Below are 15,665 nucleotides of genomic sequence, written 5' to 3'. Positions count from 1 at the left end.
AACCAGCTAGTCTGTGATCTTGAAATGACCCAGCTCCTATTCTGGAAGCGGGACAGCTGATGCAGTGTTGAGAGGCTGGTGGCTTTTCTGTTTCATGGAAACATTAGTTCCCACAGCCATTGTAGGCTCCCTGGGGTATTAGAAAACCTTGTCTTCAACCACTTCTGCCCCCTCCAATCCACTCTGCTCAGAGCCATCGAGGGATTTTACTTAAAACACATCATGAGCCTTTGATAAATGTTTATTAAATAAATAAATGAACTCCATTCAACTTCCATCCCCCAGCTTACTGATACATGCATTCATTCATTCAAAAACATTTACTAAACTCCTGCTTCCCTGAGCCCTGGGTTTGCTTCCTCCGATGATAGACTAGAACACAGTGCTCAGGTCTCAGCACCCCTGGATCCCACAGTTGCTTGCTTGAGGGTCTGGTATTTTACATTTGTAATAAGAAACGTCTAAACATCGTGCAGCTAGCATCCATCCAATTCATTCAGAGGAAGGTAAAAGGTGAGCTGAGATCCAGGCTTGGTGGGAGACCAAATGCACAGAGATACGTCCTCTGCTGAAGGGAGTTGAGGAGCTGGGGGCAGGCAGCCACAGAAGGGTTGGAAGAGGAGGGGCCAGAGAGGTGGGCTGAGGCTGGGGTGGCACAGCCTGTCCACACCAGGAGGCTGGGCATTTGAGGTTGCATATCCGGAAGTGATTTCCATCCCTTTCCCCTCCCCTCCCGCATTCCTTGGGGATGCATGATCCGATCACTGATATCAAGGAATGGTCTACGTCTAGTACCACGCTGGTTAAGGGATAGAAAACCAAATCACGCGGAGCAGCAGGAGTCTGAAGACAGAGGTACCGTGAAAATGTCAGGCTCTGGGAGTTTGCACGTTGTCTTCCCCGATGGGAAAGCACAAGGAAGGCTCTGGACTTGCCCAAGATGCAGATCTGGGGAGTCTTTTCTACAGGCTAGCCTTGGTCAGGCTGTTTGTGCATGAATTTTAAAAACTGTATATACGTTTTACATATATATCCCTATTTTAAACAAACCAATGGAGATTGGCATGGAAAGAACTTTTATAAAAAATGTTTATAAGATGGTAATTAGTGCTCAGATGACTTTTGACGTGACTTTAGACCCTGACAGCGACCTTGCTTGAAGAGCCGTAGGCTTCTCTGTGGCTTCCAGGTCTGAGCCCATCTGAGGCACCGCCTGCTCCGGCAGCCCTCCAGCCCTCCTGGACTCTCCCTCCTCTGACTCGAGCCTATGTTCCCCTCTCCAGGTCCTCCTGTGTCCTTCAGAGTGTCGCTGCTGCATCGCACCCGGCTTGGCCTGGCTCTGGTCTCTGAGCCCGGCCAAAGAGCCTTTGCTGGATGAACTGTCTGGCAGGTTTTATCAGGTGGAAATGGAGGGCCTTTCAAGCACAGTGACAGATAAGAAGTACCCTGATTATACTCAGGAGAGATCCGTCATCACGCACGGATCCCTCGGGGACAGCCGCACACTGCTGGCAGCGGGCTGCAGGGGTGCGTGTGAGCCCCGCTCCGGAGCGCGGGTTGCATGAAGAGAAGGGGAGGGCTGCAGCCCGGGCTCCCCTGCTTCCTGACTCCACTGGCGGCACAGGGCGCCTCTCTCCGCAGTGATCAGGGCAGCAGAGGGAACAAGCCAGGAGACCCAGGGCCGGATGGTTTTCAGCTGCAGTCCATTCCACTCAGATCGCCTGTCCCCATGTCCCAGCAAATGACATCCAGTCTCCTGGTTCTTCTGCAGTGGGAAAGGCTTTCTGGAGCACGATCCAATGTGATTGGCTCCTGAGAGAGGACAGCGTGGGAGGCGTGGGGCCGAGAAGCACACGGAGGTCACGGCCGTGGCCACTTTGTCTCCACACGCAGTAGGCCGCGCGGGTTGAGTCGGTGCCACCCCTCAGGGATAAACTGCTCTGCCTTCATGGGAGCCCCGAGGCAGGGCTTCCTGGAAAATGACCTGGAGCCTGTCTGACGCCGTGCACAGCTGCGAGGCAGGGAGCCACGTTTCCACCGCTCCTCTGTGGACCTCCTTTGTCTGTCATGGCTTCCTTTGGGGAGCAAGGGAGTGGGAGAATGACTCCAAACTGTGACACTGAACACCCCACCTATGCTCATTTACATGAAGTGTTGTTTAAAAAAGAAATAATACATACACATATGTTTCAGTTCAAACAATACAGATTGGAAGAAGTATGGCTTTCTGAAGGAAAGGTGACTGGGCCCAGGAAGAAAATTTTGCAGGCCACCAAGAAGACCCTGTCGTATCCCTAAAACATTTGTGCAACGTGTGGGAGCCCCAGGGAGGACCAGCTGTCCCCCAAAGCAACCTGGGGCAGAAGGACATGCTCAGGGAAGGCAGCCACAGTGAGCGCCAAGGGTCCTGCTGAAGAAGGGTAGGGGAGAGCTGGCTCCTGGCTGGGCTGGTAGGATCTGTCGCTTGGGATCCCCCTGGCCTCCTCCCAAACAGCCACAGCACTAGGGGCTGGATTACTGGGTCTGATGTCCACTCCCTCCACAATCCCACTTTGCTCAGGCCTGTGGCTTTCGGTGACTCCCTGCCAAGTACAGCTGTCTCCACTTCCAGCCGACTGGGTACAACCACCGAGTGTTCTGACTCTGGGTACCCTGAGTGCAGGACCTAGAGAGGAATGAATACCCAAGAGAGCCCTCCCCAGACCCAGACACTGGAATGAATACCCAAGAGAGCCCTCCCCAGACCCGGACACTGCGTGAGGCAGGGGGTGCAGCCCAGGCCTGGACCAGATGCCAACCAGCCTGACCAGCTCAGAAGGAAGAAAGCAGAAAAGCCCCCAGAGGCTAAAGCAGGGACCCCTTCCACCACTCCAGCAGCTTGGGCGCCCAGAACCAGAACTCCACTGCCAATCCCAAGTGCCCTGGGGTGTGCAATCATCGTCTTTCCTGGCTTCAGTCAAGTGGGGACACCCCTAACTGCCCCAGCCTTCTCATAGGAGCACAGCCAATCCTGGTGAGAAATGGGTGATGAAGGTGTTTGGAAAGTAGAAACCTGTGTGGGCCGGGATGCGGTTCTTGGAGGCAGGGGTCATTCATATTCTTAAATTCACAGATAAATCCAGGCTGGGTCCCTGCAGAGCCTGCCCAGGTCCCAGCATGACCTGGGACCTGGTGGAAGTCACCACAGGTGGAAGCACAGATGCAGAAGGAGAATTCCCTGCTCCCCCGCAGCCCCTCAGCCACCACGCTGCAGTTTCCTTGGAGGGGGAGGGGAGCTGCGAGGGGTGCGTCCCCCCCTCTTCTCATCTTTTTGTTCTTAGGGAAAGGGGAAGCAAATGTCAGAGGGAACACGTGAGTCCAAAGAAGTGACTTTGGGGCACCTGGCTGGCTCAGTCCGTGTAGCACGTGACTCTCAATCTCGGGGTTGTGAGTTCAAGCCCCACGTTGGGTGTGAACAGTACTTAAAAACAAAGGAGTGACTTTGCCCATCTCATGTATCCTCTGTTGTCAGAAAATGAACTATTGCACCTACGTGAACTTAAGATGACCGAGGGCTAACCCTTGAAGCACCAAGATTTCTACAACGGTGTTTTAAGTTTTGGGGTGGAACTAATTCCAAAATGGGTGAGCGGCTTCTCCGCCTTCTGAAACACAGTACAGTGAATGCTGTTTTTTCCTGCACTCTGTGTGGTTGCAGACATCACAGGGCGAGCAGATCGAAAATGCTTTGTTGCCCTCGGGGTTGTGGCAATGTATCTGCCCCTCCACTAAATGGCCTCCGATCACTGCTGTTTGCGGAGATGTAAAGATTTGGTCTTTTTAATGCGTTACTGTTGGGCTTTTAGCTGCCACTTCTTGCTGGGTCTAGCACCTGTTGTCATTCTTTTCGTTCACTTTATTATGAGAAACCAGAATCAGGTTCCCTAGAATTGAATTTAAAATTAAGGTGGACGACACGAGGGATCTGCTGTTAGCAAAGCATTTGGTCTTTACTACAGAGCTTTTATAGCATCTATTTCAGGGGCTCAAAATTAATTTTCCTTCCTCTGAGTCCCTAGCGACCTAAGGGCTGAGTGAGCTTGCTTGGGTACTGGGAAGTGAGGTGTGCTTTGACCTCATTTCGGCAAGATGGTAGCCATATTCTCCCTTAACAAGTCTTCAAGGTGTTCAGGGTGTCTTGTAAACATTGCAGTTGAGTGCGGGATCCTGAGCTGCCGTGCAGAGAACGTTCTCACTGGGACCACACCTTTGTGGGCGTCTGAAGAGGGAAGGGGCAGGGGACTTGCCTCTCATGGGAGGGAGGAGACAGAGGCAGGATGCAGATATTAGGTAGCTGGTTTCTACTGGAGCCTTTTCCAAAGGCAGATGGAGAAGGAAGAGCCTAACGCAATGGGGAGGGACCCCTAGTCCCTGGGTCACACAGACATTTCTATGGGACGTCTCCTCATCACTGCCTTCCTGCTTGTTTTCCATGGGTGCGGTTGGGGCGGGGACAGATCACTGCGCCCATCTTCCACCCCCAGGGGCCCAGGAACTGTGCTGAGAGGGCAGGGTGGTGCATAGATCCTCCCCAGCTTCCAGCGCCGGTCATAAAACTGGTCACAGTTTTGGTTGTCCCCAGATCCAGAGACATCAACCCCTTAGTTCTGATCACAAATGCATCCTAATTCCAGGCACAAATAAATTCTCAATTCGGCACACTCTGAGCCTCCTAACCTGGGAGAAGAAATCTATGTGACTTCACTTTAAAAATATTTCTTCATGTTTATTTCAGTGTTTAAAATGTTCGGAAAAAGAAAAGCTATTTGATACCTTTACGAAGCCACTGGCTTGAATCAGCTTTTCCCAACCCCCAATGAGGAAAAAATGTAGGAGAACAGGGTCAAGCTAGTTAGGTCTAAAGCAGTGGCCAGGGACCAGCATCACCATCCCTTGGGAGCTGGCTCAGAAAGGCCCCACCCCCAGGGTGGGACCCAGGAGCCCGCCCCGCACCCGCCCCTGAGCTCTCCAAGTGATTCGGACTCTGACTCGGGTTCAAGTTCAAGAACAGCTGCTCTAGAATAGCGGTTCTCAACCCTGGCTGCGTATCAGAATCATCTGGAGAGTTTGAAAGCCCCTAAGACCTCGGTCATACCTCAGACCAACTGGATCAGAGCCTCTGGGGGCAGGCAGCGGGTGGCAGGTGTATTTCTCAAAGCTCCTCGGGTGACCCAAAGGGCTGTCAACCTGCAGCCCCTCTGCCTCAGGGCAATGAATCTTCACTGCTGCGCAGAAGAGTCAAGAAGATTTTTAAAAATAAAGATAGAGAGGACCTGAGTGGCTGAGTCAGTTAAGCGTCTACCTTCAGCTCAGGTAGTGATCCCAGGGTCCTGGGACCGAGTCCTGCATCGGGCTCCCTGCTCATTCCGGAGATTGCTTCTTCCTCGGACCCTTCCCCCAGTTCTGCTCTCTCTCACTCTCTCTCTCAAATAAAAACAAAATCTGAAAAAAAATAAATAAAGATAGGAAGCCCTATCCCTAAGCCAACAGAATCAGACTCTCTGGGAGGGTGAAGTCCATGGGGGGTCAGGGGGCTATTTTATAAAGATCCCCAGGTGATTGTATATGCACACAAGGCTGAGAACCACAATTCCGGAGGAAATAAAACTTTTACCCCAAAGCTGAGCAAGTTATTTTGTTGAAGGAAATGAGTTACTTAGTTGCCAAGGGAACCATCCCCCAAATGGAAAGAAAGACAGTCACTGATTTCTGGCTTTTGTGCCAAGAGCTAAATCACTGACTAAAGTGTATATTTCTCTCTTGCTCTCCCTCTCCGTGGTTTTTTTGAAATGAAAAGAAAAAAAAAAAAAAGGTGGGGTGGGGGTTATTAACAGAAGACACTACACAGGGGAAAATATCTAAAGACTTTAAAAAGGTGGGCAGAACTGCTGCCTCTGAGGACACTGTCTGGCCAGGACAGCAGAGACCACCAGCAAAGCAGACCAGGTCTGCTCTGAGCCTCCGCAAAGGCACCAAGATCATCATAAGCAGGGACAGACAGACCAAGGGCCCAGGACAGCTGCTCCAGACAAAAAGGAAGATCAGAATTCTATTACAGGGACACTAAAAACAGTTAATGTCATTTGAGAACAGCTTGTGCCTACCTAAATGATTCTCTATGAAATAAACCAGTCACAAAAAGACAGATACCGTATGATTCCACTAATACGAAGTACCTACAATAGACAAATTCACAGAGATTGAAAGCAGAGCTGTGGTTGCCAAGGGGCTGGGGCAGGAGAAATGAGAGTCGTCCTTTGTTGGGTGCGGAGTCTTTTCTGTGACATGAAAAGTATTCTGGAGACTGGTCGCACAACGATGTGGACGTCCTTACCACCACTGGACTGTACACTTAAAAATGGCTAAAATGGTAAATTCAATGTCTTATGTATTTTATCCCAATCAAAAATAGAAAGAAAAAGAAATCTGATAGTGTCAAGGCCAAAACAGATTTCATAAATGTTTCAGATTCCCAATTATTTTTTTGATGGCTAGTGTAGGAGCAGCTTATATTTTATATTCATATTTATAGGAAGTGCAGAAGTTGGGTTGTGTGTCAGATTTTGACTTTCACTCTTTTCTCATCTAAGACCCTCGTCTGAATTTCCAGCCAGACCCCCTCCCCTGGTGGCAGCCCTTCAATGGCAGACATGGTGGGGTGCGGCTCCCCAGCAGTCGAGCTGACGTGGAAGGTGAAAGAGAAGGAAGAGCCTAGGGTGGCTCAGGTTTGTGGGGTGAGTGCAGGAGAGCTGTTCACCGGGGGAGGATTGGGGGAGGGTGGGGAGCAGCAGAAGCTGCACTCACTGAGTGTCTAGTCTATGCTGGGTTCTGTGCTAGGCATCGCCCGACCATACTTCCCTTGTCCCTCAGCACAGCCGGAGAGGCTGGTCTCCTGGCCTTGCCCCTCAGAGAAGGAATCAGAGCCCCCAGGGACTTCGGCAGCCCCCTCGAGCTCACCCAGCTGGTACATGGTAAGAGGCAAACTTGGAGCCAGGTTGTCCTTTCAACAATGCCCCCTTGAGGACATGATGAGTTTGGAGATACAAGTGCAGGCTCAGAGGCCATGGTGAATGTGCTTCCGAGGCTCGAGGCTTGGAGGGAGAGCCCGCCTGCCAGGGAGGGGGCTGAGACCCAGGAGTCGTACAGACAGGCCGTGAAGAGATGAGATTTCTGCAGGAGCGCTCCTGCGGAGAGAAGAGAGCCCCACTTGAGGAAGCCTCACAGAAGGCGAATCGACAAAGGGGCCCGAGAAGGAGCATTCAGAGACAGGAGGAACATCAGGTTAGGAAACGCAGGAGGAGAGGACTTGAAAGGACAGTGAGGCCATCCCTGTCACCTGCCTTGTTAATGTCAGGGATGAGGCCTGAGAAGCAGCTGCTGCTTTGGCAATAACTCTGGCATGCCCTGTCCTCTCCCCCTGATAACTGTCCCCGAGCCCAGACTTGCCAGCTCCCAGCACAGCTCCTGAGAAGCGGGTGGGCTCTTGGGCCCCGGGAGGGCAGGGGCTAGGGCGGGATCGCTGGTCCCCGGCACCGAGGCAATGTCCTGGCACAAAGTGAGTGCTCTGTAATTCCTCCTTGAAGGCCTGGCTGAAACCAGCCCTGTGCTCTCCCTCACCTGGCAGGCCTGGCAGGCGGTGCGTCCCCAGGCCCCTACCCCACTGGGCAGAGGGGAGAAGCCGCAGGCTCTCTGCTCTCTGCAGCAGCAGGTGATTAGCGGGCAAAGTTGCCTCGGCAGCACTGTGAAGCCTCAAAGGCTGCCTCTGACCTTGAGCCACCTTCCCTTCTGCTTGGCTAAGCACTGAGTCATTTACTTGGTTTTGCTGCCTCTCAACCCCGGAGCAGTGGGTTGAGCACAAAGAAGACATGACGGTTGTTTTATTTGTGGGGAATCGATTTCCCTTAAATAAGAATTTAACTGGTAGTCTGCACTGCAGATGGTGTTGGGGCTGCAAGGAACACGGTGGGGGCGTCCTGAGTCAATGCCCAGGAAACAGTGGGGGCATCCTGAGTCAATGCCCAGGAAACAGTGAGCCTTTGGAAACCATGTTTTCCCCACAAACATGGACTGCAGGAGAATCAGCATGGCCTGGAAGTCGGGACACTGGGTGAGTCCCACCTGAGGCACTGGCTGGCCATGGGGCCCTGGGCAAGTCACTCAACATGCTGTCACTTACCGGGTACTCTTTCTGGGCAGCTCTCCTCACCTATAAGATGCCGAGATGACCTCACCTCCCTCCAGTGCCCAGATGGCACCCATTGGACCATGGGCGGCTGAGTGCTGCCAAGGTGCATGGTGGTGGGGGACATCTCCAAGCAGAGACGACCTCCTGGACCCATGACACCTTCCCAGAGCATTTGTCCCCAGAGCAGGGCCCCGTACTGCCCTGCAGTGGCACCTCCACCAGGATCCCTCTTGTTCCAGCCCTTGCGACACTGGCCAAGAAGCGGCTAAGACAGGTCGGGGCACAGGCGCTCCTCACTGGTCCCATGGGAGCCTTCTTACCTAAAGGGGTCTTGTGACCACAGGAGATAACTGCAAAGAAGGTGCTCCGTGCTGGGTCTGACACAGAATGGGAGCACACTACATGTTAGCTGTTATAATAATAAATACTACTTGGGGCTCAGAGCCCTATATCAGGAATAGCTCAAAAAACAAAAAAAAAAAAAAAAAAAAAAAAAACCATGAGAGGTTGTAAAGACCCTAGCGATCTTTCCCAAGGCTCTAGTTGCAGAGATGAGGAAAGAGATCTGTGGGGAGGAAAGAGACTTGCCCTAGAACCCACATACAGAAATGAGACCATGATTCCCCTGTGGGGTAGATCATGGCGTTTCATCCCCAGCTCCTACGAGGGCCCTGCTGGGGCAGACGCCAACCCGTGGCACCCTCAGGCAGTGGGAACCCTGATGCCTGATTTGCCACAGCTCCTGCCCCCAACACGGCCCTCCCTGGAACAGAAGTGTTAGCCAGGAGGCTCTGTCCAGAGCAAGCATTCCGTAGAGCCCCAGACACAATTTGACCCAGGCCACGTTCCCATTCTAGACCTGTTTCGTTAAATGGGACAAAACGGTCTTTAGGAGCCTCACAGTCCTGACATGCCACCGTCTGAAGAGCTGGGCTCCATTAACCACAATGTGAGGCTGGAAAGCTCAGCCACCCGGAACCTTCCCCAGAAGTACCTTCCTTGGAGGAACAGGCAGAGTCCAAGAAAGCCTAGTCACCCACTGCCCTCGCATGGTTTTTCCAAGCTCATGGTCCACTAGGGTCTACGTTGTCCTGCTGGCTGCTTCCCCGCTCTACAGACAAACAGCGTGAGGTCTGCCCAAGTCAGGACCAGGGCTCAGAACAAAGGTGGAAGGTCCCATCCTGAACAGTGCTGTGCATGGAGTGTGGCCACCCACCCACACGAAACAGAAGTGGTTTTGTCAAGGACGGAGCCCTGGACCGGGAGCCTGGAGCTGAGCACGCGTGTGCCCCTGTCTCTCACTGGCAGGACCTGCTGCTTTGCCTATAAAAGACAGTCATCGGATGGCAGGTCCCCCTCCCTGCTGAGACCCCGCAGCTCCCCGCCCTCCTCAGGGCACCTACCAGGCTGGGCTGGGGTCTGTGTACGGTCTGCCCGCCATCCCTAGAAGAAAGCGACTCTGCCTTTATTCGTCACCCTGTCTTCCCAAGCCCACCCCCAGACCCAAGCAAAATAGGCTTCTGGAAAAAGGAGGGAGGGAGAGTGGGAGGAAGGGGCCTGAAGTCCCTCCAGAACTAACACGGCACGAGTCCGTGAAGCTAGGTCCTAAAGCAAGTCACCAGGGTGTCTCTTAGGTGGGACCACACTGATGGCGGAAACACCATGGGGAAAGCAATGGGAATGAACTTCACAAGTGAAATGCCATGTTAACCCCTTTCGGCCCAGGCCCAGTTGACCTTCCAAAGCACAGGCTCTGTGGGTCCATGTGTGCGAAGGCCAGGCTGCGTGATGTGGAAGTCCTGCCTTCCCCGTGGGCCCCTCAGTGATGCTGGTGTCAGAGGCCATGACGTACTTCCATCCGCAAAGCTCATCGGTTTCATCTCTGTGCTTTCCAGCCCGGAGCTGACAGTTCCCGGCCAGGAACACAATGTAGCAGGATTCCGGAGCAGAAAGAGGAAGGGATCTTATAAATAACTCCTGGTTAAAACGGAGCTGAAAATAAGGAGACAGGAGAGGAAGCAGATTGAGAAGCATGGGTTGAGTCAATACCATTGGTTTGAAGACCTTTGTGCAAACGGCTGGTCCTTTTCATGGGAAGATCGCACACAGGATGGGACCGGGAGGGGCCGGGACTGTGTGTGCGCCTGAGGACGTGTGTGAAAGAGCGCGGCTCCCAGCTCATGGTGTCGCAGCGGAGATGCTAAGACATAGGGCTTGCATTAGATCTCATGGTGTTGCTTGAGGGACTCCAATCCGTTGGAGTGACTGTGGTTAAGATGCTGGACCTCCCTGTGCCACTCTATCTTCACGGGAAGGTCTGGCTGCTGGATTGATCTGTAAGCTCTGAAATTCTAGATTGCAGTTCACGGCTGAAGCCGTAGGATAAAACCCTGGAAGCCAAAAGTGAGTTAAATCTTGACGGTGCTCCCGTGTCCTGTCTCCCTCGTTTCAGTCCTGGGGGGCCTTCCTTTAGCTGCGACAAGGCCACTGCAGTGTGTGCTCTTCCGAATGCTAAAATTGAGTGCAAATGTGCTTTATTCACTTGCAATCCCCCCAGGCCCCCCATCTCTGGGTGTGGCTCGGCAGCATGCTCCCCCCCGCCGCCCCACGCGGAGGCCAAGGAGCTTAGCACGCAGCCAGCTCTGCTCCATGGGGGGAACCCCCAGCCCTGCCTCCGGGTCCACACCACCCATGCAGGAAGTCAAACGCCGGAGGTAGTGACCGCCTGACTGCCAGGCGCCCCCAGTAGCACCCGGCGCAGAAGGGAAAGGAGGTGCGTGCTTCTGCTCGCCGGGTGGCCGGCCGGCCAACCCGCGCTGCCCTCAGCAGCAGGAGCAGGTGCCTGTGTGCACGCGCAAAATGCCTCGGCTGTGCAGGTGCAGGAAGTTGAAGATCTCGGAGGGCATGGCGTGGAAGCCGGGGCGGGGCTTGACGTTGTCATAGTAGTGGTGGGTGATGTAGAGGCCCGAGGGGTTCATGGGGAAGGCCCAGAAGCCGAACAGGTGCACCTCCTCGCAGAGCTCGAGGGCAGCCGTGGCCAGGATAAGGCCGGTGCTAATGCGCTTGGCGCGCACCCCCAGGCTGAGCCAATAGCGCGACACGTTGACCAGGTACTGCGGATGGAAGTAGTACACGGCCTGCGGCGACTCGAAGTCATCCAGCACGTACTTGACGCGGATGGACACGTCAGTGTTGCGCGTGTTGTAGAAGGCAGGCAGCAGCACCGACGCGTTCTCGTACACCTGCAGCACCCGGTAGAAGGGCCGCCGCCACTTCTCCAGCTTGTGGAACCTGGGCGGGGCCAGAGCAAGAGGGTCGGCAGCCCACTCCCCAGGCCTGTGCCCCCTGGAGCCCCTGCTGCCCCCACCCGGCACCCCGGGACCTCTTTGGAGGCCGTGGGGGACTCAAGTGCACCCTGCTATTCCCCATCATTTCCTTCACCGCCGAAGATGAATGCCCTGCCTTTCTCGGGGGCGGCTATTTTGTGTAAGTGGACCCAGAGGGACAGCAGTGTGGGGACAGCTGTGCTTCACCCCCAGGGATGAGGGCGTCCCAGGGTGGCCTCGGTGGGGAAGGAGTAAGGAAGTGGAGGCTCCTCGGGCCATTCGTCTGTACTTTCTTTCCCAAGGTCCCCAATGAAGTATAGGGAAAAAGTCTGCCTGCCGCCTCTTTCCCTCCTCCCCCAAAGCCCCTCCCTCACCTCCTGCTTCACCTTAAAGTGTCCTCCCGGGGGCTCATATCCCTCCTCTCCAGGGCTCCCTCACGTTGCTGACTCTGTCAGTGACCTTGGGCATTGGACCCGATTTACCAGCTCCCCATCCTCTGGTCTCTGGCTGTCCCCCTTCTTGCTCCTAGCCTGACCTGGAAGGTGGGACTGTGTCCCTGCTGGAGTTTTAACCCCTTAACCCCCTTCCCCCAGGCCTCCCACACAGACAGAGCCTAGGAGGGACACTCGGTTGGGGCTGAGATCTTCGCCTAAGGCTTCTTCCCAGAGCTGCCTGGACACACCAGCTTAGGAAGCTTCCTGCCCCCATCACACACTGGAAAGCTTTATGGCCTTTCCAGGTGAAGCCTGTCTGGACCAGTGCTGTCCAGGGGGAAATATAATACAGGTCACATATGGAATTTTCAATGTTCTACGGATCACATTTAACTAAGCAGAAAGACATGGGTGAATTAATTTTGGTCCTATCCTATTGAATGCTTGCAGTGTTTTCTTTAACTCGATAGACCCAAAATACTACTATTTCAACATGAAATCAATATAAACAATTGAGGAACTGTGGCCCAGTAAGGCATGGTAAGCCTTTGGAATCAGGTGTGTGTCTCCTGCTACAGACAGCACCTGTCCATCTGGATGTCACATGTCCAGGAGTCATGGCTCACGGCTACTCTACTGGGCAGCAGGAGTCTGGAGGAGGCTCACTGACCTCTCTGTGATGATGCTGGGGTTCACAGTGACCACGTCCGTCTTCACGCCCACATCCATGGTGTACTTCTCCGAGATGGGGGGTAGGTTGCACCTGCAGAAGACACAAGGCAGCCTGGCTGTGCTCACTCACTCCTTCCAGAGGGAGCTGGAGCGCGGGCAGTGCGAGGGTGTGGGGAAGGCAAGATGGTGCTCCCACGGGCAGAGCAGTGCCTGGGCAGAGCAGTGCCCAGGCAGCCAGCAGGCTGGAATCTTGGTAGCCTGTGCATAGAGGGGAAAGTTTAACTCCTTCCCCCTCCCACTCTGAACGGCACCGTGATTATAGATCCCTGACCCGTGAGACCCCACTAGAGCCTCGATCCCAGTCCCTTTGCTTTAAGCTTTATTTTCAACCCATCTTCTTGATCCTAAAGTGAGGATCACCACAGAGATGAGAGGGCTCTAGCTAAGGAAGGAGAAAATACAAGGACCAGTCTCCAGCTTAAAGCCAGGGCAAAGCCAGCAGTGGTGTCAGCCACAAGGCTGCACGGGTTCCAAGCACTGCTTTTGGAAGATAGAATTCAGCCAGGGAGGTAGCCGCCCAGATGGCCTCTCCAGCAGATCTGCCCGGCCCCCGGGAGTGTTCAGTGTCCTCACACCTGCCAGGCTCTTCAGGCGCCTCCCATTCTGCAGATATGGAGACTGAGGCCCTGAGTTTCAGCCATTGGCCCTGAGCGACAGGACTGGAGAAGGTAGACTGTAATGGTGTGCAGGAGTGGGGAGCGGGGACCGATCAGCTGAAGGACAGCATGAGGGCACGGGGCTGGGCGCCAACAGAGGAAAGAGCAGAGAGTGGGAGCACCAAGCCGGTAGCAGGTGCAGAGCCAGGGGGATTCTCTTACCGGAAGACAAAGTCGGCACTGTTGATCTCCCTCCCACAGCGGCTGTTCTTCAGGATCCCCCCATTGCCCACCACTGCACACTTCTTAAACTGAGACCGGTAGTAGGGCATGTCCTGGGGGAGACAGATGCACAGCTGTCAGAGGCGACACCCTGCCTGCCTTCTCCCACTGCCCTCACCCCTGTACCCATGGCCGCGTGCCCAGCCAGCCTGGCAGCGACTATGGGGGGAAAGTGATTATCGCACTTTGCAGATGAGAAGAGAGGTCAGGACACTTGTTCCCAGGCCCCCTGGCAATTACAAATAAGGTGGAGGAGAAGCCAGGTCTCCACTGCCTTTTCAACCAGCCCTGGGATACCTCAGGTTTCCCGAAAGAAAGTATAGGTGATGGCCAGTCCTGCTTGCTTTTGGTTTTCCCGATGCTTGGAAGTTCATCTTCTGTAGGACTTCCCAGATGCATATTTTATTGGTTTATGCAGATGTTGCTGGGGGATGACAGCAGCAGAGACAGGGACAGGGGCCTAAACCCGACCCTCCCCCCTTTCAGCTCAAGGCCAGGTATACAGGGAGGACGCAAGCCTGGGACACAAAGAGACTGGGACCGATGCAGCAGCAGGGACTAGAGATCAAGGGCTGAGGAAGCCAGGCCGCCACCGAGAAGCAGTAAGGGCCTAGAACACCTCAAAGCTCGGCAGAAAAAGGGCTCTGAGGGCGGGAGAGCCTGGGTCTCACCCTGAGTGACAGTGGCACTCTCAGGAGCCCTGGGAGTAACGATCTCACAGCAATTTGACCTTGTCATGCCCTGACTGCTGGGGTTACTTTGGTCTGGGCTCTGGCTGCCCACAACGGCTCCAGGGACACGCCCTCCAGGGGACCACAGACAAGTTGGCAGGAAAAAGCAAACGTTGGCTGGCCTGACGGTAAAGTGTCCTGGTTCTGTCACGTCCCTGCTCTAGGTCATAAACCCCTCCTGGGCAACCAGAGGCAGATGGAGCCCAGCAGCCACATGCATGGCACAGACAGAAGCACAGAGCCAGAGTCAAGGGTAGGGTGACCAACCACCCCAGCTTGCCCATGACCGGGGAGCTTTGCATGCAATACAGGAATTTGCTTGGGTCAAACCAGAAAAGTCTAGGGCCAGCCAGGATTGGGTACCTGAGGCAAAAGCCCCAAGGCCAGCTCTGATTTTGTCCCAGCATGAGATGAAGGAGCTATGGACAAGTGTTCTGAGTTCTCAGGAACTCAGATTTTCCATCTGAAAATTCGGATAATAACATGCAAGTGTCACACTTTTCAATGCGATGGTGTAGAGCAGAGTGTCTCAACTTGGTGCTTGTTGACATTTGGAACCAGATCATTCCTCGTTGTGAGGGACTGACCTGGAGCTGCAGAATGTTTAGCAGCATCCCTGGCCTCTCCCCCTTAGAGGTCAAGGGTAACTCCCCATCTTGACAAACAAACTGTCTCCAAACACTGCCAAGGGTCCCCCACGGTTAAAAACCACTGGTGTAAATGAAAAGCCTACCCAGTGCGGTGCTTGACCCAGAGGTCCCTCTGCATGGGGACCAGGCTCCTATCACTGTCACGAAGCCCCAAAGCTCGCCCCTGCCCAGGAGCCTGCAGGGCAGCTCCCCCACTAGCACACTCGCAGCTGGCCAGCCCTGAACAACAGTAGCCTAGCGGCACCTTGGACTTCCAGTGGGGCCCGATGTCAGGTGGGGTCATAGAAAATCACACCACAGTGGACCAGGAAGGAGTCTAGGTCTGCAGGAGAGGCTGCATCCGTCTGTGGGAAGCTTTCCTGCCAGGCCCATTTTCCCTGGAGAGACGGGCCCAGAAGCCAAGAGGGGGAACAAGGGTATCTCAGAGCCAGTGGGGGAAACTGCACTGTCTGACTTCTACCAGGGAAAGGAAAAAAACCAAAGTTATCTTTGGAGAGATAGAGACCTTTATGTTCTATGTCAGTGCTTCCCAAACTTCTGTACATCAAAAACAACCTGGAGTACTTTCTGAAAATAGAAATTCCTGGGCTCCATCCCAGAACCATGGAATCAGAATCCCCAGGGCGGGGGCAGGAGCCCGAGAAGCTGTATTTTATACAAACCTGAAGAAAGACTTAACCCTGAGGCAAT

The 15,665-nt window shown here is 54.2% G+C and overlaps 1 protein-coding gene across 2 annotated transcripts in view; it reads right to left on the bottom strand.

The window, feature by feature from the left end:
• Window positions 1–227: 227 nt before the first annotated feature.
• ST8SIA5 (ST8 alpha-N-acetyl-neuraminide alpha-2,8-sialyltransferase 5) overlaps window positions 228–15,665 on the bottom strand; it is a 60,222-nt gene continuing 44,784 nt past the window's right edge. For both annotated transcript variants that reach the window (XM_059139799.1, XM_059139800.1), the window contains 3 exons: window positions 13,535–13,647; window positions 12,655–12,747; window positions 228–11,515 (listed from right to left, as the gene is read on the bottom strand). In XM_059139799.1, the coding sequence (XP_058995782.1) occupies window positions 11,047–11,515; window positions 12,655–12,747; window positions 13,535–13,647 (675 nt within the window). In that variant the 3' untranslated portion in view covers window positions 228–11,046. The remainder of the gene's footprint in view (window positions 11,516–12,654; window positions 12,748–13,534; window positions 13,648–15,665) is intronic.

The sequence above is a fragment of the Mustela lutreola genome, chromosome 11 (genome assembly GCF_030435805.1).
Source record: "Mustela lutreola isolate mMusLut2 chromosome 11, mMusLut2.pri, whole genome shotgun sequence".
NCBI classification, from domain to species: Eukaryota; Metazoa; Chordata; class Mammalia; order Carnivora; family Mustelidae; genus Mustela; species Mustela lutreola.
This window is presented reverse-complemented; position numbering and strand designations above follow the sequence as displayed.